Source organism: Sceloporus occidentalis, unplaced genomic scaffold (assembly GCF_023333645.1).
Source record: "Sceloporus occidentalis isolate IW3139 unplaced genomic scaffold, rSceOcc1.0.p SCAF_6, whole genome shotgun sequence".
In the NCBI taxonomy this organism is placed as follows: Eukaryota; Metazoa; Chordata; class Lepidosauria; order Squamata; family Phrynosomatidae; genus Sceloporus; species Sceloporus occidentalis.
The window spans coordinates 24,882,268-24,909,647 of NW_028316986.1; the positions used below are offsets into that span (position 1 = coordinate 24,882,268).

The following is a 27,380-nucleotide window of genomic DNA, read 5'->3' on the forward strand; positions in this document are numbered from 1 at the left end:
ATGGCAAAGTGTAAGCAGGAGGAAAGGGGGCAGTTCAGGTCAGGTCAAAGGCAGGGCATGAACAGAGCTCCCATCAGGCACTTTCCTCCCTTTTAAATAAACTATTTTTGGCAAAATGAGCGCATGTTTTGTTGTGTTTTTTCCTGAGGAATATATATATATATATATATATATATATATATATATATATATATATGCCCTTTGCAACAGTATCCCTTTGCTGGAAGTCAGCTAATGAAAGGGAAAGGGAACAATGAAAGGGCACTTGTTTCCTTGGAGAATCCATGCTAAAATGCGAATGTAACATTCGAATGTTACATTTGTTGCTGTTGTCAATTAGGCAATTGGCAAAATGATACATGCTTTTGCAAGGAATGCAGGGATAGCTCTGAAGAAGAATGCATGACAATCGCATCCTTTTCTGGCATTTACGAGGTGACGAATTTATTATTATTATTATTACCTGTGTTTGAGGCATTCTGGGGTGGCAAGGAGTGGGGGATACAGGATGCATTAACTTGCATTTTGGGGTTGAAAATGGGGCCAAGGGCAGATCATAAGAGGTGTGTTTGACAAAATGAGCACGCTTTGGGGCATTTTGTGCCTGGCTCTTTAACAAAAAGGAGGGGGGAAGGGTTAGGGTTAGAAGGGGCTGACCTGGATGGCCCTTTGGGGTCCCTTCCATTTCTAGGGTCCTATTTATTCCTTCAGATAAAAAGAAGGGGCTGGACTGGGTGACCCTTTGGGGTCTCTCCCATCTCTGCAATCCTATGTATTCCCTCAGGACAGAAGAAGGGGCTGGACTGGATGACCCTTTGGGATCCCTTGCATAGATTAGATTAGATGTACCTATAGGTACAGACTCCACTCTCCTCACATATACATATACATAAACATATACATATAGAACACACACACACACACACACACACATATATATATATATACACACATCCATATATATATATATATATATATATATATATATATATTCACACACACACACCTCTTTATAAATACAGGCAGACAAGACTGATGTACACATATATGCCAGAGACACATACCAATAAATATCTCGGCATATTCACAGTATCCACAACAGCTGATAACACACACGCGTCTTTATATTCACATTTATTCCTCCGGGACAGAAGAAGGGGGTGGACTGGATGCCCCTTTAGGGTCCCCTTGATTTCTCATGTCCTATTTCACACATCAAGGCAAAACACACACACAAACACATATATATATCTGCACATATTCACGCAGAACACACATTTATACACACACACACACACACGGAGTGCAGAAGAATGGGGCTGGAATGGATGACCCTTAGGGGCCCCTTAAGTTTCTAGCCTCCTAGGTGTTCTTGCAGAGCAGAGGAATGGGGTTGGAATGGATGACCCTTAGGGGCCCCTTAAATTTCTAGCCTCCTAGGTGTTCTTGCAGGGCAGAGGAATGGGGTTGGAATCGATGACCCTTAGGGGCCCCTTAAATTTCTAGCCTCCTAGGTGTTCTTGCAGGGCAGAGGAATGGGGCTGGAATGGATGACCCTTAGGGGCCCCTTAAATTTCTAGCCTCCTAGGTGTTCTTGCAGGGCAGAGGAATGGGGTTGGAATCGATGACCCTTAGGGGCCCCTTAAATTTCTAGCCTCCTAGGTGTTCTTGCAGGGCAGAGGAATGGGGCTGGAATGGATGACCCTTAGGGGCCCCTTAAATTTCTAGCCTCCTAGGTGTTCTTGCAGGGCAGAGGAATGGGGCTGGAATGGATGACCCTTAGGGGCCCCTTAAGTTTCTAGCCTCCTAGGTGTTCTTGCAGGGCAGAGGAATGGGGCTAGAATGGATGACCCTTAGGGGCCCCTTAAATTTCTAGCCTTCTAGGTGTTCACGCAGGGCAGAGGAATGGGGCTGGAATGGATGACCCTTAGGGGCCCCTTAAATTTCTAGCCTAGTGGGTGTTCATGCAGGGCAGAGGAATGGGGCTGGAATGGATGACCCTTAGGGGCCCCTTAAATTTCTAGCCTCCTGGGTGTTCACGCAGGGCAGAGGAACCCCCCCCCTCCCCACCTCCCCCGGGGTTGTCCTGAAAAAGGAAGGCCACAGGAAGGGAATGGGGTGAAAAAGCAGCCCTGCATCATGGGAACTTTGCAATCAGTAACTTTTGCGTTGCATTGCGCTGCTGCCTACCACACCAAACCATTTCGCAACACATTCGCAAGGATAACGGGAGACAAAGGCCTGACTTCCCTTTTTTCCCATAGTGCCCAAAAAGGGGAGGAATGACGCTAAAACTACGGGAGTGTTGCACAACGAGCTCCCATTGAAATGAATGGTGTCTGGAAGAACATCGCGCTTTCACGTTATTGTTGCAACGTTCGTGATGCTAACATTGCGCGATAGGCAGGAAAAATCTCCAAAAACTCGCGTCTGATAAACTCCCAGGTAAATTTATCGAAGAGGCAATTTCTAGGTGCAAACACAAGGAATCCTTGCACCACTAACTGGATCCAGCTCACCTGGGGATTTTTTGTTCCTGCCAGGGCCAATGTATGTGTTGGAGGTGAGAAATTCGACAATGGTTCTGTTCTAAAGCTAACTTTACAAATCTGCCTAGTAATTGGGAATGGCCTCAAATTGGTTCTTTTTACTTGGACCTGCAAACTTGGGGACTTCCACAATAATGATTTATCAGCTAGAATGTGTTGGTTTATCTCTGGAATGAGACACGGATAATAGGACAGTTTTGTCCTTGACAACCCCTTTCTGTTCTAAGATTTTGTACTTGCTTTTCTGCAATCACAACTTGGCTGAAGCAATAATTATTTCTTAGGCTCTGGTTATTAAAGACTTCAGTGGTTACATGACACGACCTCCTCATCATTTCCAAGTAGTATAAAGTAACACAGCTTCAGTTCTTGATGCTGGATGCTTAGTCCTTTCTACAAATTTCAGCTCTCTTACTAAGGTATTTATATATAGACTCAGGCAGGAATCCTAGAGTCCCTTACATGCTTGTAAATCTTATTGACCTCTATAGGACTTAGAAGCATGGAAGTGGTTGCAGAACCATAACCTTAAATGCTTGACCTTATTTTGTATTCCTTTCATTTGAAAAAAAAAAATGACAGAAAACCACCCTTAATCTGAAATTGCTGCTCTGAGTCAAGCAGGTTTTGACACATTAACAAAAAATGTTAATTAGCCTGCAGGTTCATAGACAGAGATGGAATGAATTTTGGCAGATTTCAGATTTCTGCCAAAATTATAAATTTTGAAACTCCTGAGTCCTGATACCAAAAAACATGTATTCTGCCTCCCCAAACAGGCACATTAGGAAGTGTACCACATTTCACTGTGGTACATTTCAGATAACTAAAACTTGCACAAAATTCTGGATCCATTTTTAAGTGTGGATAGACAAATAGTCAGGCAAGAAAATGTATTCAAAAATACATACATTATGAAAGGTGCATAAATAAATTTGAATGGAAAATACACATGAATTTCCATGTGGCAATGAGTCTTCCAAACTGATATGAAAGAATGTGACAGGAATACTGGTGATGTTTGGAGAAACACAATAAAACTGAGATGGAATTTTTTTTGCACTTTATCCATATGTAAAGCTCTCTTGCTTGATCACTTAGGCTGCATCCACACTGCAGAAATAATCCAGTTTCACACCACCTTAACTACCACGTCTCAATGCTATGGAATCCTAGGATTTGAAGTTTGTTGCGGCAATAGAGCTCTCTGGCAGAGAAGGCTAAATGTCTCACAAAACTATAATTCCCAGAATCCCATAGAATTGCACCATGGCAGTTAAAGTGATGTGAAATTGGATTATTTCTGCAGTGTGGATTCAGACCTAAATGCAGGTCAAGCTCTGGGGAAAGACCCACTATGGACTTTATCACATGGGGATGAGTGTCCTTATCCCGTCCAGAAAGCACGAGTGAAAGTGGTCACATGAAAGGCTTTCTGACTACATCGCAGTGATCCTGTCATGTCCCATCAGTAAAGTGGAATTGCATTAACGGGATGTTCCGATAATACCAAATGACAGGAAATGAGTTGGCAATTCCACATCATGCACGGAACAATACCACTTCATACATGGGATCAGCTTAATGTAGTGAGAAAGCCTTTCACGCAATCACTTTCACTCGTGCTTTCTGGATGGGATAATGTCTGGATAAGAGTGATTTAGTGTGAAAGAACGTCCCACGATCGCACGGGATAGGGACGTGACAATGGCATCCCCTTGGGATAAAGTCCTATGTTATAGGTACAGCTCCTGTGCAGTCTACCCTCATTCATTACCCCCTCCCATCCTCTTCACACCTGCTTGTTCCCCCTCCACAACCACTGTGCTGCTAGTCCTCTTTGTTGCAGCAGAGTGGGACTGGTTGGTGTACAACTTACTCATTCACTCCCCCTTTCCTACTGCCAGCGTGGTACGTCTGCTGGTGCTCTTCCTCCTCACTGTAAGGCAAAAAAAGTGGGTTGGTTGCTCTGAGGTCCATTCTTTTTTGTTCTGCCAGCTTAAATCACTGGTCATGTTTCTGAAAGAGCATGAAACCATGTACTGTTGGTTGGAATTCAAGCCTAAGGCTCCAACTGCACTATAGAAATAATCCTGTTTGACACTGCCACGTCTCAATACTATGGAATCCTGGGATTTGTAGTTTGTTGTGGCACCAGAGCTCTCTGACAAAGCAGGCTAAATATCTCACAAAATGACAAATCCCAGAATTCTATAACATAGAGCCATGGCAGTTAATGTGGTGCCAAAGTGCATTATTTTTGCAGTGCGGATGAGGCCTAAGATGTCTGCTTTCCAGCTCAATGAGAGCCACAGTGTACCCATTGTCTGTGTTTATTCACTGAAGGTTTCTTTTTGAATCAACAATGTCATTTTAAAATATAAAAATATCATTATGAACCCTCTTGACCAAGGCCTGCTTAACAGAAATGCTGGTGAGGACCATCTCCTGTATCGTTTCCAAACAGTGATCTTCACTCCCTTCAGAATTACAAGCCTTCCCACACTTGGGCTTGGAAAAGTAATTTTAAAATATACTTTTTAATAAGAAGAGTCATGTAGGGTCAGGCCAGAAGTTTATTTATTCAAAAATTATGTTCAAACAGTGGCCTCTGGGAACCCGACCAGCAAGGCATGAGTGTAATGTACCCTCCATCATGCTCTCCACAGCGGCTCATAGATAGAGACTAATCGCTTCTGATACTGGTAGTGACACTGCTTATTCTGTCCTTATTCAATGTTTCTGTGATTGTTGGGAGGTTTTTTGAATTAATTTTATTGGGGTTAATGTTTTCGGATTTTGTCCTGTTGTATGCTTTATCAATTGCTTCCATGGAAACATGATATACAAGCCATAACAATCAAATAAATGGATCACAGACCTACAGAGTAATCCATTAGTGAGAGAAAATACAACAATAAAGTGGGTGCTTTTTACAGCCTTCTGATAGAAGAGACAGTTGGAGTTCCTCATCTGAAAACATCTTTGGGAGGATCATATTATGTAGAGTACCTACCTAAACCTTACTGCCAATCCCATCCTTTGCCTTCACTGGAAACAGGATCAGTAAGAGAACAACATGAGCTCCTGTGGCTTGCTGACCCTTGCTATCGTGGCTTGGCTTTTCTCACCCCAAGTTTTTAGTTCTGATAGAGTGTAAATTCCATTTAAAAGCACAATGGTAGATTAGACCACAATAAACACAAATCTCCTCTTGGAAAACCCAACATGAACACTTACCCTAATGGGGTAGTGGTTGACCAACTGGCCAAAGGGAACGCTGTTATATTTTAAGGGCTTTTGTGCATGCTTCAACATGGTCACAGAACTGGTTGGGGGGAGGATAAAAGGCCCCATTGCCCCAGTAACAACTGGATATCCCGGTCAAAGTGAGCTGTTGTTGTGTGCCTTCAAGTTGTTTTGGAATTATGGTGACCCTAAGGTAAACTTATCATGAGGTTTTCTTGGCAAGAATTGTTCAGATGAGGTTTCCCATTGCCTGAGAAAGTGTGACTTGCCCAAGGTCAACCAGTGGGTTTCCATGGCTAAGCTGGGAATCAAACCTTGGTCTCCAGAGGCATAGTTCAACACTCAAACCACTACACAATGCTGGCTCTTAAATGAGTATTTCTTTGTAAATGTAGAGCTTAAGAGAGCTGTCTCTATTAATTCCATAGAAGCCCTATACATGGTTCTATAGTAATGATGGTGCCATCACCATCACCATCACCCATGATGACAACATCACTGTCTTCATCACTGCTGTCACTGGTGGAGAGGAAAGATAAGACCTGACAATCCAAGGCACAAATATCTGGGTATTGCTGCATATTGGGAAAGAGCAGTATGATTCCTTGGAAAAGAGACGTTGGAAAAGTTTAGACTACAATTCCTAGAATTTGTCAGCCAACATGCCCATGGTGGCTGGAGGATTCTGGGATCTGTTGTCCAAAAAATTAATTTTTCCAAGCTGCACACTAAGATATGTAGCCTCTTTTCAGCAGACATCTTAGGCCTCATCTGCACTGCAGAAATAATGCACTTTGACACCACTTTAACTGGTGTGGCTTAATGCTATGGAATCCTGGGATCTGTAGTTTTGTGAGATATATAGTTTTCTCCATCAGGGAGCTCTGGTACCACAAAAAAAAATGCAAATCCCAGTATATCATAGCACTGAGTCATAGTAATCAAAGTATCTAAAGGGATGTTATGTAGAAGACATTGTGAGCTTGGTTTTTGCTACTCCAGTGACTGGAACAGAAACAAATGGCTTCAAATTATAAGAAAAGAGATTCCCATCTAAACATTAAGAAAAACAACTGCATTACTGTAAAATCTGTTTCACAGTGGAATAGATGGCCAGGGAGGGGGCTCTCCTTCTTTGGAGGTCTTTAAACGAAGGTTGGATGGCCATGTTTTAGGAGTACTTTCGTTGTCTATTCCTGTATGGTAGGGAGTTGGACTAAATGACCCTGTGCTGAATCAGTAAGGTTCGAAGACCCTTTCTACATCTAAGATTCTGTTAAACTGCCACTCCATTTCAAACAGAAACCTACCTGTGTTGTGAAATATTATTCAATGTTTGCCACTGATGCAACATATGTCTGCAGGTCACTAAGGCCTCTTCTGGTCCTTTATGCACAAATTCCAGCTTGACTTTGGTGAAGAGTAAACTGCACAATTAAAAACAAACAAACAAAAAGGAACAGAAAATAAAATCTTACTGTTTGACTTTTTAGGTTTATGTCCAGTCTAGAGTCCCAATGTTTCAGCTCAAAGTTTCTGTGTTTTAAATTATCATTATCATATACTGGAAGCGTACCCCAACTTGATGCCCTCTAGATGTTGTTGGACTAAAATTCTCCATAAGTATGATTAGGGATGATGGGGGCTCTAAGTCCAAATATATATTTTTAGATTGTAAGCCTGAGGGCAGGGAACCGTCTATTATCCCCTCTGTTGTAAGCCGCCCGGATTCCCAGTGATTGGGTGGCATATAAATAAATCCTATTATTATTATTATTATTATTATTATTATTATTATTATTATTATAATACAGTGCCAGGTTGGGCATAATCTGAGAAATACTAATTATGAACTTGAGGGGCCAAAACAGGTCCACTGAGAAAACAGAGGAAGGTAATAGTATACATGTTGAAAACACACCAGTTTGCACACTTTTTAAAAAAAAAATTAGCAAAAAAATGTCAAGTTGAAGACTGAGTAAATTCTGTGTCCACAGATTGCTGTTGAAGTTTTTTAAAAAATCAAAATAAAACTGAGAACAGGAGATGGGAGTATTGGAATAAAATACTGTATTCTGGGAAATGACACAATAGGTTGGTGGGAACCTGTTAGCAGGAGCTCTCTATGCTGTTTGTTGCAGGTTTCAAATTATCCATATACAGTATTACAACAACCAGCATTCCTCCCCACTGGGGACTGCTGGAATTTTCAGCCCAACAACAAGTGGTACAATTCCAACCCATGGTATATACTCTTAATTTTGCATTTCTCTCTATAATTCACTGTGCAATAATAGCTTCTCCACACAGTTAGGTATGAGATTGTGTTTACATTTAAAAGATCCAGAGATCTTATGGTCCAATTGGTAAAAAAACAAAATTTTATAAAAATTTGGCAAAAAAGATTAAAGATTTAAATTTTGAGCAACATATTTTGTGTGGAGATTGGAATGGGGTCATAAACCCGGGACTAGACAGAATATCTCAAAAAAATAAAATAAATGAAAAACAAGGAAAACTGCCCCAATCTTTATTCGACATGTTAGATGCCCTAAACTTAATAGACCCCTGGAGAGAGAAACATGGAACCAACAAGGAATATACATTCTATTCGAACCCCCACAAGTCAGCTTCCAGGATTGACATTTTTTTCATATCTAAAGAACTGTGGAAAAACATCAAAACAGTAGACATAATACCTAACAAAATATCAGACCATAATCAAATTAGTTTAGAAATATCAGCCCTACAAAAGGAATATTCTTGGAGATTAGATGAATTTTTATTAAAGGAAGATAAGACGCAAAAGCAAATAAAAGAACAAATACAATATTATTTCAAAGAAAACACAGAAGAGGGAATTAAGAGTAAAACAATATGGGACGCCTCTAAAGCTGTAATTAGAGGGGTCCTAATAAAGAAAGGTAGTGAAAAAAATAAAAATAGAGACAAAGAAATAAGAGAGATTTCAGAAAAAAATTATGACAAAGAAAAGGCAAAAATTAAAAATCCACAAAATGGTAAAATAGATAAGGAAATTTTGTTACTGAAAAAACAATTAGATAGTATAACATCCGAAGAGATAAGTAAAAAAATTAAATTTGCAAAACAAAGATATTTTGAATTCGGAAATAAATCGGGAAGGTATCTTGCTTACAAAGTAAAGAAAACAAAAGAAAGGAATCTGATAACGGAAATGCAGGGTAACTGCGGAAAACAAACCAATACAGTGCAAATTAAGGAAATCATACATGATTATTTCCAAAAACTATATTTAGATAAGAATAGGGAGTAAACTCATTTGAAAAAATTAGAAAAGTATTTAGAAAGAGTACGCAAACCAAACTTAGATGAGAATTTAAAAAATGCTCTGAATAACCCGATCACAAAATTAGAGATAAAAGATGCAATAAATAGGGGGAAAAGTGGGAAAGCTCCGGGCCCGGACGGTTTTACAATTATGTATTACAAATTATTTCAAGATGTATTGGTAGAACTCCTTCAAAAAGTTTTTAATGCAATAATTGAAGAAGGTATTCCAAATTCGTGGAAGGAGGCAAATATAATTTTGATACCAAAGGAAGGTAAAGATCCTAGCCTCCCCCAAAATTACAGGCCTATCTCTCTCCTGAACACAGATTATAAAATTTTTACAAGCATTCTGGCTGAAAGACTAAAAAAATTTCTGCAAAATTGGATAAATGAAGATCAAAACAGATTTTTACCAAAGAGACATGCTAAAAATAACATAAGAACAATTATCAATATTATTGAGTATTATGAAAAGAACCCAGGAAAAGAATTAGCTTTACTGTTCTTAGACGCAGAAAAAGCATTCGATAATTTGAATTGGCAGTACACTGGTGCCTCGGGTTACGAAATTAATTCGTTCCGCCATTCCTTTCGTAACCCGAAAATTTCGTAACCCGAAAAGGCTTTCCGTTAGCACTGGAAAGCCTATAGCTGCACTTTTCGCGCCGAAATGAATTTCGTAACCCGAAAAATATTTCGTAACCCGAAACAGTTTTTGCCAATTCAACTTTTTCGTATCCCGGAAATTTCGTAACCCGATCATTTCGTATCCCGAGGCACCAGTGTATATGTTAAATTTACTTCAAAAATTGGATTTGGGAAACAATATAACAAATTGGATAAAACAATTATACAAGGAGCAATTGGCAAAGATTATTGTAAATGGATCCAAAACGGAAATGGTCAGGATTGAGAGAGGCACTAGACAGGGGTGCCCACTATCTCCTCTGTTATTTATAATGAGCGTAGAGATGCTGTGTAATGATATAAGAAACAATACAGAAATCAGGGGAACTAGGATAAAAGGGCATGAACATAAAATTAAAGCTTATGCCGATGATTTGGTGATCATCGTAGAAAATCCATTAGTAAATTTGGAAAAGATTCTTCAATTAGTTGATGACTTTGGGGCATGTACTGGTTTTAAAATCAACAAATCTACATCAGCAATGATTACATGTAATTTGGAAAAAAAGAAGCAAGAAAACTTACAAATAAAAACGGGAATTCAAATCCAGAAGAAAGTCAAATATCTAGGGATATATTTAACAAATAAAAATAGTGATCTTTTTGAAAACAATTATAAGAAAAATTGGCAAGAAATAAAGAAAAAAATGGAAATCTGGTCAAAATTACAAATTTCATGGTTGGGCAGAATTGCACTATTTAAAATGAGTATTCTCCCAAAAATGATGCTTTTATTCCAGAATATTCCGATAATCAAAAATGATATAGTATTTGGACAATGGAAAAAAGACATACTAAAATTTATTTGGTCAAACAAAAAAGCAAGAGTTAAATGGTCGTCATTAACAGACAGTAAAGAAAGGGGGGGGTTTAGCCATGCCAGATTTTAAAATATATTACCATGCATGTTGTTTAGAATGGGTTTGGGACTGGATACATTTGGAAAATCATAAACTGTTAAATTTGGAAGGATTTAATCTAATCTACGGTTGGCATGCATATATGTGGTATGGGACAGTACCCAAGAACAAAATTTTCAATGATCACATAATTAGGAATTCATTAATTAGGGTATGGAATAAATATAAGGAGAAAATATATAGAGCCCTCCCAGAATGGGTATCGCCCCACGAAGCGCTGTTTAAAAGCACCGGTATTGAGAAAGAAAATTGGCTGAGATATAAAGAAATTCTAAAAACAGATAAAGGGCAAAAGATAATGAAATCTAAGAAAGAGCTAGAGGACAGTGGTATTAAACTACAATGGTTTTCCTACCTTCAGCTAAGAGAAAGATTCAGGATTGATTGTAAAGAACGAGGAGTGTGCAGGGAAGAAACTGAACTAGATGAGATTATCCGAGGGGGGAAAAGGATGGGTTTAATATCAAAATTATATAAATTATGCCTCAAATTAGAATTAGAAAGTGAGAAGATTAAACCATGCATGATCAATTGGGCAAAAAATATTGGACATACGATAAATTTAGATAAATGGGAAAAAGCCTGGGGTAAAGATATGAAGTTTACAGCATGCATGGACATAAAAGAAAATCTGGTAAAAATGATCCACAGATGGTACTTGACCCCTTCCAGATTAAGCAAGATCTATAAAGGGAAAACAGGAATATGCTGGAGATGTAATGGGAACATTGGCTCCTTTTTCCACATGTGGTGGACATGCCCCAAGATACAAACATTTTGGGGAAAAATTAAAGATATAATAGGGAAGATATATCAAGTAGAAGTAAAAATGGACCCAGAGCTCTTTTTATTAAATATGGTTGATAGTAAGGATATTAGGCAAAAGTTAAAACCAATTCTGTATATGATAACTACTGCTAGGATGTCGATAGCAAAAATGTGGAGGAATTCTGAATTGCCCACGGTTGATATATGGCTTTGCAAATCCTTAGAAATAATAGAAATGGATAAGATTACAATGGCCTTAAAAGATAAATATGAAGAGGTAAAAGAAACCTGGGAACCACTGTTGGAATTCTGTAAAGATAGATGGAAGTTAAAATGAACTCTTTCAACTATTTTTGTTTCTTCTTCCATAACATATCTTGATGTGTAAAGAACAAAATATATAGTATACTAAGAGTACAATACTGTAGTAGGTGGGAAATAGATATGGACGGCTTAAGGTTTGAAGCAGTCTCTAAGGACATTTTTAAAAGAAAAACAGTTAGATAAGAAGATCGTAGTTATGGAGAAAGTTGTTGATAAAAGAGAAATATTTTTTAAGGGAAGAGCTGTTAAGAAAGTATTTACTACAAACGAAAAGGGGGGGATGGTGAGAGGGGGGAAAAGGTGTTGTATTTTGGAATGCAAATATACATATATGATGAAGGTAACACGTAGGGGATGTAAATATTGTAAACTTCAATAAAGATTATTATAAAAAAATAAATAAATAAAAGATCCAGAGAGGATGGTGGATATGCTTAAAGAAAGAAACTAGGTGCAAAGTCTCTGTCCCACCAGCTCCAACTCCAGCCTACCTAGATTTCCTGCTTTTCCTTTATTTCAAGGTGCAGTTTTTTATTCATTAATACCAAACTTCAACACTAAAGTTACATCCAAACTGCCTCAATAATCCAGATCACAGAATTCTGGGATTTGTGGTTTTCTTCTTGGTGAGAGTGTTGTGGTGCCACAACAAACTACAGTTCCCAGAATTTCACAGCATTTAGCCATGGCAGTTAAAGCAGTGTCGGACTGAATTATTTCTGCAGTGCAGGTGTAGTCTAAGTGAAGAAAGGAACAGGTAGCAATCTTAAGCCCACCTATACTTAAAAACATCTTGAGAATAATCAGACCCCCCCCCCCCAGCTCTTCAACATTTCTGATATTTTCTGTTTCTTAACTCACCCATTATACTCATTACAGCTCAGGACCCACTGAGCCATTAAAACCAACAGCCTATTTAAAAGCAAAGAGAGGAAACTATAAGCTAACTGAGTAAATACATGGGGGGATTCTCTTTGCCTTGCATGATAACAGTAATGAATTTACCTTCTCTTTGCCAAAGCTGAGGTGGTGGTGGAAGGATGTGCAATGTTCAAAGATACTAACACAGGGAATTCTCTTTGAAGAAGGTCACCATAATTTATTGCCCTGTTTACTTATACAGTACAGGTATACCTCCTGGGTGTTACTTCTTCAACAGAAAATTTGGTACCATAGGTTGAAATAAGATGGAAAAAATAAAAATAGGATCCCTGTTGTTGTTGTTTTTGTTGTGTGCCTTCAAGTTGGTTTCTGACTTATGGCCACTCTAAGGCAAACCTATTGTGAGGTTTTCTTGTCAAGTGTCTTCAGAGGAGGTTTGCCATCCTCTGAGGCTGGGAGAATGTGACTCGCCCAAGGTCACCCACGAATTGTGAACTGATGAGAATGCCACTGGAAATGTCTATGCATAACAAAATTTAATACTGTTGTTCGTTTATTCTTTTCTGCACTAGGAATGTACATGCCCATTTTATATGGGTTCCCTTCTAATTCTCACAACTATCTATTGAGGTAGGCCAATGCGATTTTAGGCTGCATCAATAGAAGTATAGTGTCTAGATCCAGGGAAGTAATAGTGCCACTCTATTCTGTTCTGGTCAGGCCCCACCTGGAATACTGTGTCCAGTTCTGGGCACCACAATTAAAAAAGGACATTGAGAAACTGGAGTGTGTCCAAAGGAGAGCGACTAAAATGGTGAAAGGTATTGAAACCATTCCCTATGAGGAACGACTTAGGGAGCTGGGGATGTTTAGTCTGGAGAAGAGAAGGTTGAGACGTGATATGACAGCCCTGTTTAAATATTTGAAGGGATGTCATATTGAGGAGGGAGCAAGCTTGTTTTCTGCTGCTCCAGAGACTAGGCCCCGGAGCAATGGATGCAAGCTGCAGGAAAAGAGATTCCACCTCAACATTATGAGGAACTTCCTGACAGTAAGGGCTGTTCGACAGTGGAACAAACTCTCTCGAAGTGTAGTGGAGTCTCCTTCCTTAGAGGTCTTCAAACAGAGGCTGGATGGCCATCTGTCAGGGATGCTTTGATTGGGATTTCCTGCATAGAAGGGGGTTGCACTGGATGGCCCTTGCGGTCTCTTCCAACTCTACGATTCTATGATTCTATGTAGGTATGTGGTAGCCAATTTACATGCTAAATTTTATGACCAAGCAGAAATGTGACTTGGGCCTCCTTGTTCCAAGTCCAATACTTTAAAACATTGCTCTGTACTGGTCCTCTCAGATCAGTTGTTAACTAAAAAATGGTCTGGCAGTTAAAACATAGTGAAAATAAAAAATACCAATTAATCTGTCTAATTCGCATAATGACAATGTATATTAGAATAATTTGCACAACTTAAATAATGTCCAGAATTGAGGTAGCACAATATGGCAACCCGGGCGGCCTGTTCCCTACCTGCATCTTCTCCATTTAGTCTTTGCCAGCTTACCACTGATCCTATGGAGCAACTAACAAAAAGAAGGAATAGCAATCTGTGCTCAACTTGCCTTCTCTGTCTTGGCAGACATCTGAAATAGTCCAAAAGAAGTGGGCAAGTGAAATGAAAGTAGCAATAATAGAATCACAGAGTTGGAAGAGGCTACACTGACCATCCAGTCCAACCTCCTGCCATGCAGGAACTCACAATCAAAACACTCCTGACAGATGGCCATCCAGCCTCTGCTTAAAGACCTCCAAAGAAGGAGACTCCAGCACTCTGCAAGGTAGTGTTTTCCGCTGTTGAACAGCAACAGTATTTGTGATGGTCATCATACTTGTGGCAGATAGTACCAAGTGCATGACTGTGAGTAGTGCTAGCAAAATGCAACACCAATAGAATACTATAATTACTGCTGTAACATAAATGGGGCTTTGAAAACATCAAGTGAAGTCTTGGGCAGAATCCTGTTCTAGCTCCTCAAATGCAAGTTCTGATCATTGTCCTTAGTTATGCAGAAGAATGCAGAGTAGGATCCAGAATAAAATTCCAAGTGGTAGGTGTAAATGCAATGCAGATGAAGCAAAGATAGATTTCTGTCATATTCTATTTGGTTACTAGGAACTTTGCCTTTTTCCATTCTTGTCCCAACCATGACAGCATAAGAATAACAAAACAGTAACTCAAAAGTAGAAGATGGGTTGAATGGAAGACAGAACTTTCATTGGAGATGGATTTCTCCAACCAGCCAAGAATGACCACAGGTTTACTCTCAGTGTACCTTTAACAGGATAGTAGCTATATTAGTACAAAAATACATTATTTATAGATTTTTCCCATAGTCATAGGTAGCTCTCTGATGGCCTTTAGACATTCCTTCTGTTTCTGTATGGCTGAAGGCTCAAATGACCCAACTACATTGGTGGAAGGCGATTAATCCTTAATTATGTTGCCAATTCATTAAAATATTCCCTCAACCATGTGAGAGCTAGTCACAGATAAACACTCCTATGTGGCTGTCTGAGAAAATCTGTACATGGAACAGAACTATAAACACACACCCACACCCATTGCATGAATAAAACAGGCCACACCAAAGGAGATCTCGGTGGTATTTCATAAATTGTGGCAAGGAGGGAACATACAATGGGCAGCTAAACCTGGAAAATCTCCATAAAAAGAATTCTTTCTTTGTTAGCAATCTCCATGGTACTATTCATGGATTCCTTGTCATCTTTGCTTTGTACAGGTGTGAACAATAATATTCTTTCTTTTCTTAATTGGCTTTATGCCACCGATGGGAACTTCTGGGCAAGACCTCACATCAATTGGTATGACTCAGTCTCAAGGCCAGATTAATTTCCACATGACCTTTTAACTATGGGTGTCACATTTAAAGTTTGGAACAGGAGAGAAGGGAAAAGCTTAACCCCTTCTATGCCAGCCATTTCCCTATTGCTACTTACCTCCATTTTGTTCCTCCTATGGGATTTCAAGGTGGCACAAAAATGGAATAGGGTTGGATTTTTTAAAAAGGCTTTAGAGAGCAATCTACTGAGATTTTTTAAAATTAGAAATAAGTAATTTAAGGCACCACATTTGTAATGGTCCATGGTGTTTGCCCCTCTGACGTCATGTCTCAAATGTTAGAATGTATGCACTTCCCCTCAACCCAACCAACTTCACAAAGCTTTTGGGATGAGAGCCATAGATATTTTTAAGCCATACCATGGGGAGCAATGCCACACTGGCTCACCAATTCTGGAATTCTCCTCCCTTGGAAACCCAATTAGAATAATAGAATCATAGAGTTGGAAGAGACCGCAAGGACCATCCAGTCCAACCCCCCTGCAATGCAGGAAATCCAAATCAAAGCATCCCCGACAGATGGCCATCCATAGTCGTTCATCATAGGGCATAGCTTCCAGACCTTTCACCATTTTAGTCGCTCTCCTTTGGACATGCTCCAGTTTCTCCACATCCTTTTAAACTTGTGGTGCCCAGAACTGGACACAATATACCAGGTGGGGCCTGACCAGAGCAGAATATAGTGGCACTATTACTTCCCTTGATCTAGACTTTTATTGATGCAGCCTAAAATTGCATTGGCCTTTTTAGCTGCTGCGTCGCACTGTTGACTCATGTTCAACTTGTGATCTACTTGGACTCCCCTTTCACATGTAGTTTCATTCAGCCTATTAGTCCTGACATTGGCTTTATCTTCATGGGAAAAGGACCTTTAATAATGTCCCTGATGATGATGATGATGATGATGATGATGATGATGATGACCACTCATGATCTCCTACAGTAAGAAGGATGATGGTTACAGACATGTGTTTTTATTTCACATATGCATTCTCTTCATATATAGATGGGGTCTTCACTTTCGTTATTTCCTTCCTCTCAATCCAAGATACTCTTCTCTGTTTCTGACTCATTTCTGGATTTGGAACCAGGAAGGTAGGTGAGTTTTGCAGGAGGAGCAGTTTTCCTCATCTCCATGGCACGACTGCACAACAAACTACCTCTTTCTTTAGCTTAAGTACTAAATGTACTGAAGCCCTGTCTTCTATTGCAGAGTTCAGCCTCCATCAACCTAAAGTCCTTGAGATGTTCTGGACATCTCTCATCAGCTCCCATGAGCTTGGCCATTGTTTAGGAACACTGGAGAGTTTAGTCGAAAACATCTGCAGCACATCAGTTTGGGGAAGTCTGGCACAGAGGTCTCCTGTATATTAGATCTAATACATCCTCAATGAACAGTGCTAAAACATACTGCCTCTGCCCCCTTTTAACAGCCTATTAAAAGTAATGTTGATTCTTGAGTCTGAACATAAGTTTTCTTTATGCTGTTAGCGGGTGAAGTTGGAACTGGTTTTCAGCTTCATTAAGAGACTTTTTGGAAGCACTGTGTAGCCTTTTCACACGTTCTTTAAAACCTATATGCGAGGCAGGATGTGACATTAACAAACCAGCTTTTTCTCCTTGTTTTCTAAAATAAGCCAGACTTCATAATGTCGCACAAGAAACTGTTCATTCGGTGCATGGCCTGAAGCAATGAACAAGGGCACCTCTGTGCCACTAAATCTGTAGCAACACCCAGCAAAATAGCTCGCTGAGAAATTGTAAAGGCTGGTTATTTTTCCTTCCTTCCTTGATTATAAAGGCAACCTGCCAGAAGCTTGAACGGAAACCTGGACTTACAGAAAGGCCCGTTATTAAAACACAATGACTTCTTGAGGGAGGAGGCCAATTGGATTGATAGGAGGGAAGAAAGGTGGCATTATGAATCAATCATGTCTAAACCACGCTGGTTTTAGTGAGTTACAAGTGGCTCCCGCAATAAAATTTTGCAATGCAAACTACCTAGTAAAAGAAACATTCCTGTTCATTACTGTAGCCACTCATTCACTACAAACAAGTCATTCTACTTTTTTCCTGCAGTGCCAACTTCCATTTTTCTTTTCCAAATTTTGCTCTATATTGATACTGACCTTTAGGGCTGATGGATGAGTTAGTAGTAGTCGTGGGTTTTTTAAAATATAATTTTTTTACTCCTCTGCAAGCATTGAGGTTCATTCAGCATGATTATACTTCTCTTTTGTTCCTCATTGGTTCTATTTGGATTATTTCTGCAGTGTTTTGGACCTATGGCTGCATCAACACTGCAGGTTTAATGCAGTTTGACACTACTTTAAGTGCCATGGCTCAATGCTATGGCATTCTGGGGTTTGTAGTTTTGTGGTATACTTAGCCTTTTCTGTCTGTACAGTATATACACTGTAGAATGAATGCAGATGAACACCCGTTTAACTGTCCTAACACCATCCAATGGAATCCTGGGATTTGTAGTTTGTTGTGGCACTAGAGCTCTGAGACAGAAGGCTAAATAGCTCTCAAAACGACAAACCCCAGGATTCCATAGGATAGAGCCATGGCAGTTAAAACAGTGTCAAACTGCATTAATTCTGCAGTGGAGATGCAACCTATGCTGTACTCTTCTAGCATTCAGAAAAAGAGATGTGGATTCCTTCATTCAGGACTAATGTAGTTGAAGACACAAGGATTCAAACCCAGACTTTTAAGATTTAAGCATGTAAAGTTTTGCTCTAGATGATCAAATCTCTCACTTTCCAGTTTCACACACATCTAGATTTTTCAAACCTCACATTCTTTCAATTCTGAAAATGAAGTACTCTGTGAATATTAGTAAATTATTAATAATACTGAACCCCAATGAAATTAACATTTATCTGCAGATGAAAGGAAAATTGCAATATTATGATAAATTGTAAATAGCAAAACCAGAATTTAAAAAAAAACACCCAAAAGAAGCTTATGGCAACTCATAATATACTGATAATGCTCTTGTTTTGTAGATTTCTGTTTATCAAAATTGTTTATGCAAGGATAAGAAATAGTAACTAATAACCAATCCCACTGTGGCTGTAGTAGTGAATTCTTAATAGCCAGCTTGACATGCTTCAATAGCTTGTGCATTAGTAATTGTGCCATTAAAAAAAATAATTTTGCAAGCCTTTCTTTGCTCTCACTACATCAGTACATTAAAAATATTGGTACACAAGAACTAATTTTGATAAAAATAAAAAGAATGATCAGCTTATCAGATGCCTTATTATTTCTTAAATATATTTTGCAGTGAATTCAGACCACTTGAAATATTCAGGGTCAAGCATGTGCTTACTATTTGGAGATTTCATTTCAGTTATTGATATGACAAGGGTATAGTATATATTATTCTTTTGGGGGAACAGACTATACAGGTCAGGTCCAGGCTATCTGAAAGACTGTTATGAGCCTGCTTTATTCTAAGATTTTCTGGCACGTTTGGTGGGAATACACAAGAGGGTCTTCTTTGTGGTTGGTTCCACATGCTAGAGTTTCCTCTTTGCTGTTTTTCCCACATCAGGTGAAGATTTTTCTATTTCAGCAGACATTTGCTTTATGTACAGGATGAATCTCTATTATCTGAAATGCTTGGGACCAGAAATGTTTGGGATTTTAGGGGGGAAATTGGGTGGTGGTGGTGAGGGATTTTGGAATAGCTATATGGAGAGGCAGCGTGGTGTAGCTGTTTGAGTGTTGGACTATGACTTTGGAGACCAGATACCATCGCTGTATTTTGTGGCCAAATACACCGCAGCTTTATTTTGTATTGCATCATGTATTTTGTGCATTTTGGTTGGTCAGGCAAAGTTATCACTGTTTTGTGGATTTTGGATGTCAAATACAGCCAACACGGCTACCCCTGAATATGTTTCCCAGCTATCTTAATATTTGAATAGAAACAAGAAAGTAGAAGGGATTAAGGTAAAAGATCCACAGATAGGCAAGCTGGAAGCCATAGTTCCCCCATCTTCATGTGTTAAATTTTTCCTTTTGTTTTTAGTAGTTAGTTTTAGACTGATAGTTTAGTGTGATTTGTTATCCCTAGTTGCTTATTTTAGGTACTGTATATACTTGACTATGTCAATCTCATGTATAAATCGAGGACAGGTTTTGGGGGTAAAATTATGGATTTTGATATGAACCCTTGGATAAATTGAGAGTAAGACTTAGGGTCATGTAACAAAGAATCTAAAGGATGAAATAAAGGAAGGCAATGCCAAAGAACTTACAAAAATTCAGGAGGCATAACTGTGTTCACACTGATGGATGAGTAGATGAAAGAGCAGAGGAGGGTCAGTGCTTCCAGGACAGATGACAGTTTCTATTTTTATGAGAGTTAAAATATAGTACTTAATCTTGACCTGTGGATAAATTCACTCAGATTTTTGGGTCAATTTTTAACTAAAATTTCTAGACTTATACATGAGTGTATACAGTGTACACAAATGTAGTGTATTGGACTGTTCGTGTTTTTATTATGGGTATTCAAAGGAATCTTGTAGCATGTTTGAATAACTGAAAGAGAGAAGCTGGTAGCATGAGCTTTCATAGACTAGAGCCTACTTCCTCTGTCTTTCAAGTATGCTCAAAGGTGCTGAAGATCACTTTGCATACTGATTTTTCAGACTGTGTCTTTGTATTCTATTTCTGGTATAGGGGAATATGGGACTTGAGGTCCCATGTATTTTGGTATCTGCAGGTGTGGGGGGTGGGTCCAGAACCGATCCCCCATGGATACTGAGGTCTCATTTTATTTTCATTTATTTGTTTCAAGTATTTATATCCCACCTTTCTCCCACAATGGGATTAAGGCGAGTTACAATAATTTAAAAAGACAAAATAATCTAAAAAGACAGAAATAAAAGCCTTAATTTACAAAAATAAAAAATAAACATTATTAATATTAAAACTTACATTAAAATACAGTTAAAACCAGCACAAGTAAAATTCAGTCACCAAACACCTGCTTAAATAAAAATGTCTTCACCTGCCAGTGGAAAGCTAGCAAGGAATTCCACAGTCTGGGAGCAGCCACGGAAGAGGCTCTCTCCCGAGTCCTCACCAACTGCACTTGCGAAGGTAGTGGGACTGAGAGAAAGCCCTCTACTGCCAATTTTAGTGCCTGGGCTGGCTTGTATAGGGAGATACGGTCCTTCAGATAGTCTAGACTCAAGCCATTTAGGGCTTTAAAGGTCATTTTTGTTACTGTGCGCCTTCCAGTTGTTTCCCAAAAAAATTATGGTGACCCAGCATTTAACTTGAGGCCCTTCAGGATTTCACAGCTGAAAAATGAGACATGTGTGGCCAAGAAACGTCAAAGTATTGTCAAGATGGGGGGGGGGGATATTAATGAGGAAGAATGCACAAGCTGGGAGAGGCTGCAGCAGTTAGCTGTTCCCTGAGTTTACTGGGAAGTGAAAGATTCTGCCTCCTCCTTCCTCTTCCTCCTGCTGAGTTAATTGAGTATAAACTACTTTTGCATTTTGAACATAATATGCAGCAAGCTGAGCACAACAGGACAAAGAGGAAGGAGGAAAGAGAAAATGGGATGATTTAAAAGCAGAGGAGAAACTGGGATGATAGAGGATTAATCAGGACTGTCCCTACCAAATCAGTACAGTTGTAGGGCATGAAAATAAATTCATTGCAGAGAAAAGAATTTGAAGGGAGACCACCTTACATAGCTTTGTAGCTCCTTACTGCTTTTGTATATTTGGAAGACTGTTGTTCATCTGTTTTATTTCCTAAGGAAGGTTTGTTCTGGCTGGATCCACCGCCTTGCAGCAGATGTGCAAGGTGTTTGAGGTCAAGGCTTGCAGCTCTAAATCTTGCTGAAGGGGAAAGATGGAATTAGGCTGCCCCTCTTCCTTCGTATCACAGCTTCTGCTGATGTGACAGCCAGCAACCCTCATCTTTATTCTATTTCCTAACGCCCCATTAGTCACAGAGACATACAGAGGGAGAGGGAGCACACACACACTTAAGACAGTAATAAGGTTCTCAGAGTAGGTCATCCTGAAAGGATGCAGGAAAGCATTTTAAGCCTTGATTTGTTGTTTGCCATCCATGTCTTCCCATTCTGTAATAAAATTTAATTGACAGAGAAGTAGCAGACATAGTGGAAGCACACTGGGTGTGTGTGTGTGTGTGATAGAGATGGCAGCCTCTCTTTTCAGGATTAATGAATCAATGTAGCAATTGTCAGAGAGCTAAAAATGAAACCTAGAAAGCTTACATAACTCTTGGTTGGCCTTGTGGTTTCTTATGAGGTGGTTGCTCACTTGATGCAAACACAGCTATGGATATGGGGGCGGCTATGGAGAAGGAAGCTTATACCGAACCAGAGTCTGGCACCTTGGGATGTTTCTCCCATTTATGCCTACCCCTGCCCCGGTTTCATTTGTAGAGATGCTTTTCTAAATGCCCTTCTTCCTGATATGAAACCCCAGGGGTTTAGAGAATGGGCATTTTTGGTGACGGCTCCTCTGTTCGAGAAATCTTTGCTATTTTAATCACTCTTACATGTCACTTCAGAAAGTGAGGTGGAAGCTGCAGTCAGAGAAATTGAAAATAATAAGACACTAGGAACTGATGATATTCCAACTGAATGGCTACAATCCACACAAACAGAATCAACTCTAGTGTCAACTAAAATATGTCAACAAATATGGAAAACAAAACAGTGGCCAACAGATTGGAAACTTTCAATATATGCACAGTGGGTCCTTGGTATCCGCTGGGATTTGGTTCCAGGACCTCCCGTGGATAACAAAATCTGTGGATGCTCATTATATACAATGGCATAGTAAAATGATGTCCCTTATATAAAATAGCAAAATCAAGACTTGCTTGTTGGAATTTATATATTTTTGTAATATTTTCAAGCCATGGATACTTGAATCACGGATAGTTGTTCAAGCCATGATAGCTGGATAAAGATTCCATGGATATGGAGCAGGGACGTAGCCGGGGGGGGGGGGGTTCTTGGGGTCTGCCCTCCTTCCGTTAGATAAAATGAATGGTGTGTGCTGCCGTGCCGCCACACCCAAGCCCCATTATAATTGTGGCACTTAGTCTGGACCCCCCCGCCTTCCCAAAATCCTGGCTATGTCCCTGTATGGAGGGCTGATTGTAAAATTGAACTCTCCCTGGAGCCAAGATAACTAAACTGAGTCTATTGTACTTTGGCCACATCATGAGAAGGCATGACTCATTAGAAAAACCAGTAATAGTAAGAAAGGTGGAAGGCAGTAGAAAGAGAGGAAGACTGCATGATAGATGGATAGACTCAATCAGGGAGGTCATGGGGCTGACCTTAGCAGAGAGGATGAGAATAGAGGGTCATGGAGATGTTTCACTCACAAGGTTGCCATGAGTTGAAGTCTGCTGGAAGGCAGCTAACAACCAACATGTCAGTGTTTTTATTTCTTTTCCTATTGCTTGGATGTTTTTAATTCCTCTTCCTCCATATTTGTTTAGGTGGTTTTTAGTTTTGTTTTTTAAATATTGGATGGGTTTTTTTTTAATTGCATCTTTATTTCTTAAAATTACCTTAGTTTTCACTGTTGTAATTTTAGAATTTTGCATTGTGCTGTTTTATAGTATTAACTGTACAATGCCTAGAGATCTTGTTTTACAGATGTCTGGTAACTGCAAGTAGTAAATAAATAAATGCTTCTGGCCTAGCATGGTCTACTGTGAGCTACATATATCTAAGCTACATAAGCAGCAAAATAATGCTGTAGACTGGATAGGTGCTATGTCAGGCTGTGGGACTGGGGAGAGACATCACTTTCAAAATGTTTCAAACATACCTTGTAAATAGTTAACTAACACATCAGAGATACAAGTTCTAGCCTAGACCTTGACTTGCTGTGCTGGTCTTTCTATTTGCAAGGAATGATGAATGAAGAGGAGCATTGGTAACTGTGATTACCTACCTGTGTTGTCAGGTTTTCAAAATAGCAAAACGGAACAGCCAAAATACATGACATGCAGGGTCGACAATGAGGAAGCAGCTATTAAGATGTCTGCAGTCTACCTAGATGATTTATTTTATTTATATCCCACTTTTCTCCCAATATAGGGACTTAAGGTAGCTAGCAGTAACTTTAAAACTGTACATATTAAAAACAATACAAAAACATTTTAAAAGTATAAAGTCTAGCATTCTCTGAAGATGCCAGCCACAGATGCTGGCAAAATGTCAGAAACAAACTCTTCTAGAACATGGTCACATAGCCCGAAAAATCCACAAAAAATTATAAATATGGTATTTTAAAAACCCATTAAGTTAACATAATTAGCCATTAAAACAGTGAAATGTATTTTAAAATTCTACTGTTGTTGTTGTTGTTGTTAACTGCCCTTGAGTCAATCCTGACTCATGGTGACCCTGTGGATGAGACATTTCCGAGACTTCCTGTTCTCCACTGCTCTGCTTAGATCCTATAAATGCATGCTTGTGAACTCCTTAATAGAGTCCATCCATCTAGCATGCAGCCTTCCTCTCTTTCTACGTCCCTCTACCTTTCCTAACATTATTGTATTTTCGAATGAACCATTCCTTCTCATGACGTGACCCAAAGTACAATCTCAACTTTATCATTTTGGCTCCCAAGGAGATTTCAGGCTTGATCTTTTCTGGGACCCATTTGTTTGTGTTTTGGGCCATCCACAGCATCCTCAGCACTCTTCTCCAGTACCAAACCACAAATGAATTAATTTTCCTCCGATCTGTTTTCCTCACTGTGCAGCTCTTGCAACTGTACATGGTAATAGGGAAAATAATGGCTTGTACCATTCTAACTTTTGTGCTCAGTTGTATTTCTTTACATTATAGGATCTTTTCTAATTCTTTCACAGCTACCCTCCCCATTCCAAAAGTCTCCCTCTCATTTCTTGACTGCAGTCCCCATTCTGATCAATGTTTGACCCAAGGTATGGCAACTCTTTTACTATTTCATTTTCCTCATTGTCTAGGTTGGATCTATGTAGAGCTTCTATGTAGAGCCTGAAAATGCATAGCATATAAATACCCAGCCTTCATCAGTATGAAAAAGCCTAATGGCCCAACAATTATAAATTTAAATGTATAAATACCAAATGAAATTACAGTGGGCCCTTCACATTTGCTGGTGTTGAGGACAGGATGTGAAAGTGGGAAAACCACAAACAAAAACACATTTTTTTTACCTGAGAGAACACCCCTCTACAAAACTCTAGGTCCTCCATAGCAGCTCTATGGTCAACATCTGCCAGATATTGACCATAGAATTGGACTGGAAGACTTAGAACTGTCTAGAAAAGTGTTCTCTCTAGGAATCACTAAGTCCTTCAGCGTTACTTTGGGCAGAAGTTGATCATAGTCATGCTGGAGGACCTAGAGATTCCTAAAGAGAAAATATCAATCAAATCTGTGAATAATCAAATCCTCAAAAGTTAAAGTCAAAATGTGGAGGGCCAACTATATTGATTTCAGTTCACTTAGTCATTTATTGCTCTGTAAAATTAACATACTGTCCAGATTCATAAATTATACAGTGGGACCTTGGTATCCATGAGGGATCTGTTCCGGACCCCTCCTGCAGATACCAAAATCCATGGGACCGCATGCATGCAGCCACACTGCCATTAGGGACAATGGAAGTTCAGGTGAAGTACTGTTGTCCTTACTGGTGGTGTGGCCATCTGCATACCCTGCTATAGGGGACAATGCGGGCTTACCATCCGCAGATACTTAAATCTTTGGATGGCAAGTCCATGGATAACAAGGTCCTAGTGTATAATGCATAATTCTGTCTTTATGGAGAGCCAAATATATGGGACTTTTTGGCACTTCATTCAGTCTAAATGAAAGCAAAAAAATTTTAACCATCAAATAGCAGATAATAAGGGACACCTGGCAACCCTCTTGCAGTCTGAGATGGTTCAGGTCATTCTACTGTCTCATTCTGTGGCACATGCTATGTCTAATTGACAATAATTCTCCCTAATGTCAATAGAAGACATTTCCAGTCCTAGTCCTTTAGCATGATATCCTTTAACTGGAGATGTCAAAAATTACTGTATATAATCATGTACAAGTCTAGTCATTTTAGTCAAGAAATTAACACACAAAAATCTGAGTTTATTTGACTGCAGTACAATAAGTACTTTAACACTTATTCAAAAAAGGAACCATTCCCTGGTGACAGCAAGAGTGAAACCTTTCCTGGAAACACTGACCTCCTTCCCCATTCTTTCATCCATCCAGCCTTTAGTAGGAGCAGAAACAGTTATGACTGCTGGAATTTTGTCCATTCTTGTCCATTGTTTTCCTTTGCTTCATCCTTTAGATCCTTGTTACATGCCCCTAGGTTTACCCCTGACTTATCCAGGGATCATGTCAAAATCCATAATTTTGGCCCCCAAACCTGCCCTTGATGTATACATGAGGTTGACTTACAGTTGAGTATATACAGTAAAACATGTGACACCCTGCAATCAAAGCATATGATTTATTTATACACAATGGAGGTAGAACTCAGAGACACAGCCAAGTTAGTCTGGAATATCAGTATGCAAAGGGATCTTATAGCACCTTTAAGACTAACCAAGCAAAATAAGTTTTTAAAATGTGCTTCTTTATTTTTTTAAAATCACCTTAGTTTTTACTGTTGTATTTTTAAATTGTTGTATTATGCTGTACACAGTGAATGACCCTGTATATCTGTATTAATCTTGACATTTTTGGTATCCCCATGAGTGGAAAATAGCCTGGGGCAACATGTAAACAGAGAATTCCTTATAATTCCATGTACAAAGATGCAGGATTTTTTCAGATAACCAGCAAACGTATACATCAGCCATTAGCTGCTATACAAAAAGATACAAAAGGGAGCTGCTTTAAGCAAGCTACCATATCTCTGAGCCTTGGGACACATTTTACTTGTTTTAAGTACAAATTTAACACATATTATACTTTGCATAAAATAATGAGGTGAAATGAATGAAAGCTGGTATTAGAGAAGAAAACACACAACATCTGAAGCAACCCACAGCTACAAAGCTTCACCATCTCTGTCACCCAGAATGAGATTATTGGTTTATCCTCATTGTAAAAATGATTCAGAATCTAAATTTTAAATATGGATATGAAACTCTATGAACTCATGGACACCAAAATTATAAGTACTGTACTCTTATTGCAGACTAGAACAAAATATGTTGCATAAGCTAACACAGTTTTAAAAGCTGTCTGTAAAATTCAGTGGCATCTATTAAAACTAACGTAAGTACAACTGATAAGGAAGTATACTCCAGACAGTGAAGTTGTTCTCCTTGCTGGAAATATCCCTTCATCAATTGGAAGCTTTGTTTTGTTGCTATAGCTACTTTCATTACAACTGGCCTTGACTAAAGCAAGAGGTATTTAGTGTATATATAAAACAAAATTAAATGCCACTTCCATTGCAGAAAGTTAAAACATGAATACAAGAAGAGCATTGCAGGATCAGACCTAAAGCCCATCTAGTCAAGCCGATCAAACAAGATTTCTAAGCGAAGTTCACCAGCAAGACATGGGCAACATCTCTTTCCTGACATTTTATGGTGCAATTGGTATTAAGAAGCACATCATGGATAGTGGCCATCAATACCCATATGCTCCCTGAATCTGTCTAATCCCCTTTTAAAGCAATGTTATGGCAAGAATGACAAAGCATCCTTTCCAAGATGGATCAAA

The 27,380-nt window shown here is 39.2% G+C and overlaps 1 protein-coding gene across 3 annotated transcripts in view; it reads right to left on the minus strand.

Moving 5' to 3' along the window:
* Positions 1–27,380, minus strand: part of TTC7A (tetratricopeptide repeat domain 7A) — a 317,709-nt gene that overhangs the window by 131,663 nt on the left and 158,666 nt on the right. For 2 of the 3 annotated variants that reach the window (XM_089529137.1, XM_089529135.1), the window contains exons 16-17: positions 7,109–7,225; positions 4,429–4,488 (exon numbers count right to left, since the gene is read on the minus strand). In XM_089529137.1, coding sequence (XP_089385263.1) covers positions 4,429–4,488; positions 7,109–7,225 — 177 coding nt within the window. The remainder of the gene's footprint in view (positions 1–4,428; positions 4,489–7,108; positions 7,226–27,380) is intronic. The other variant, XM_089529136.1, reaches the window with a different exon arrangement.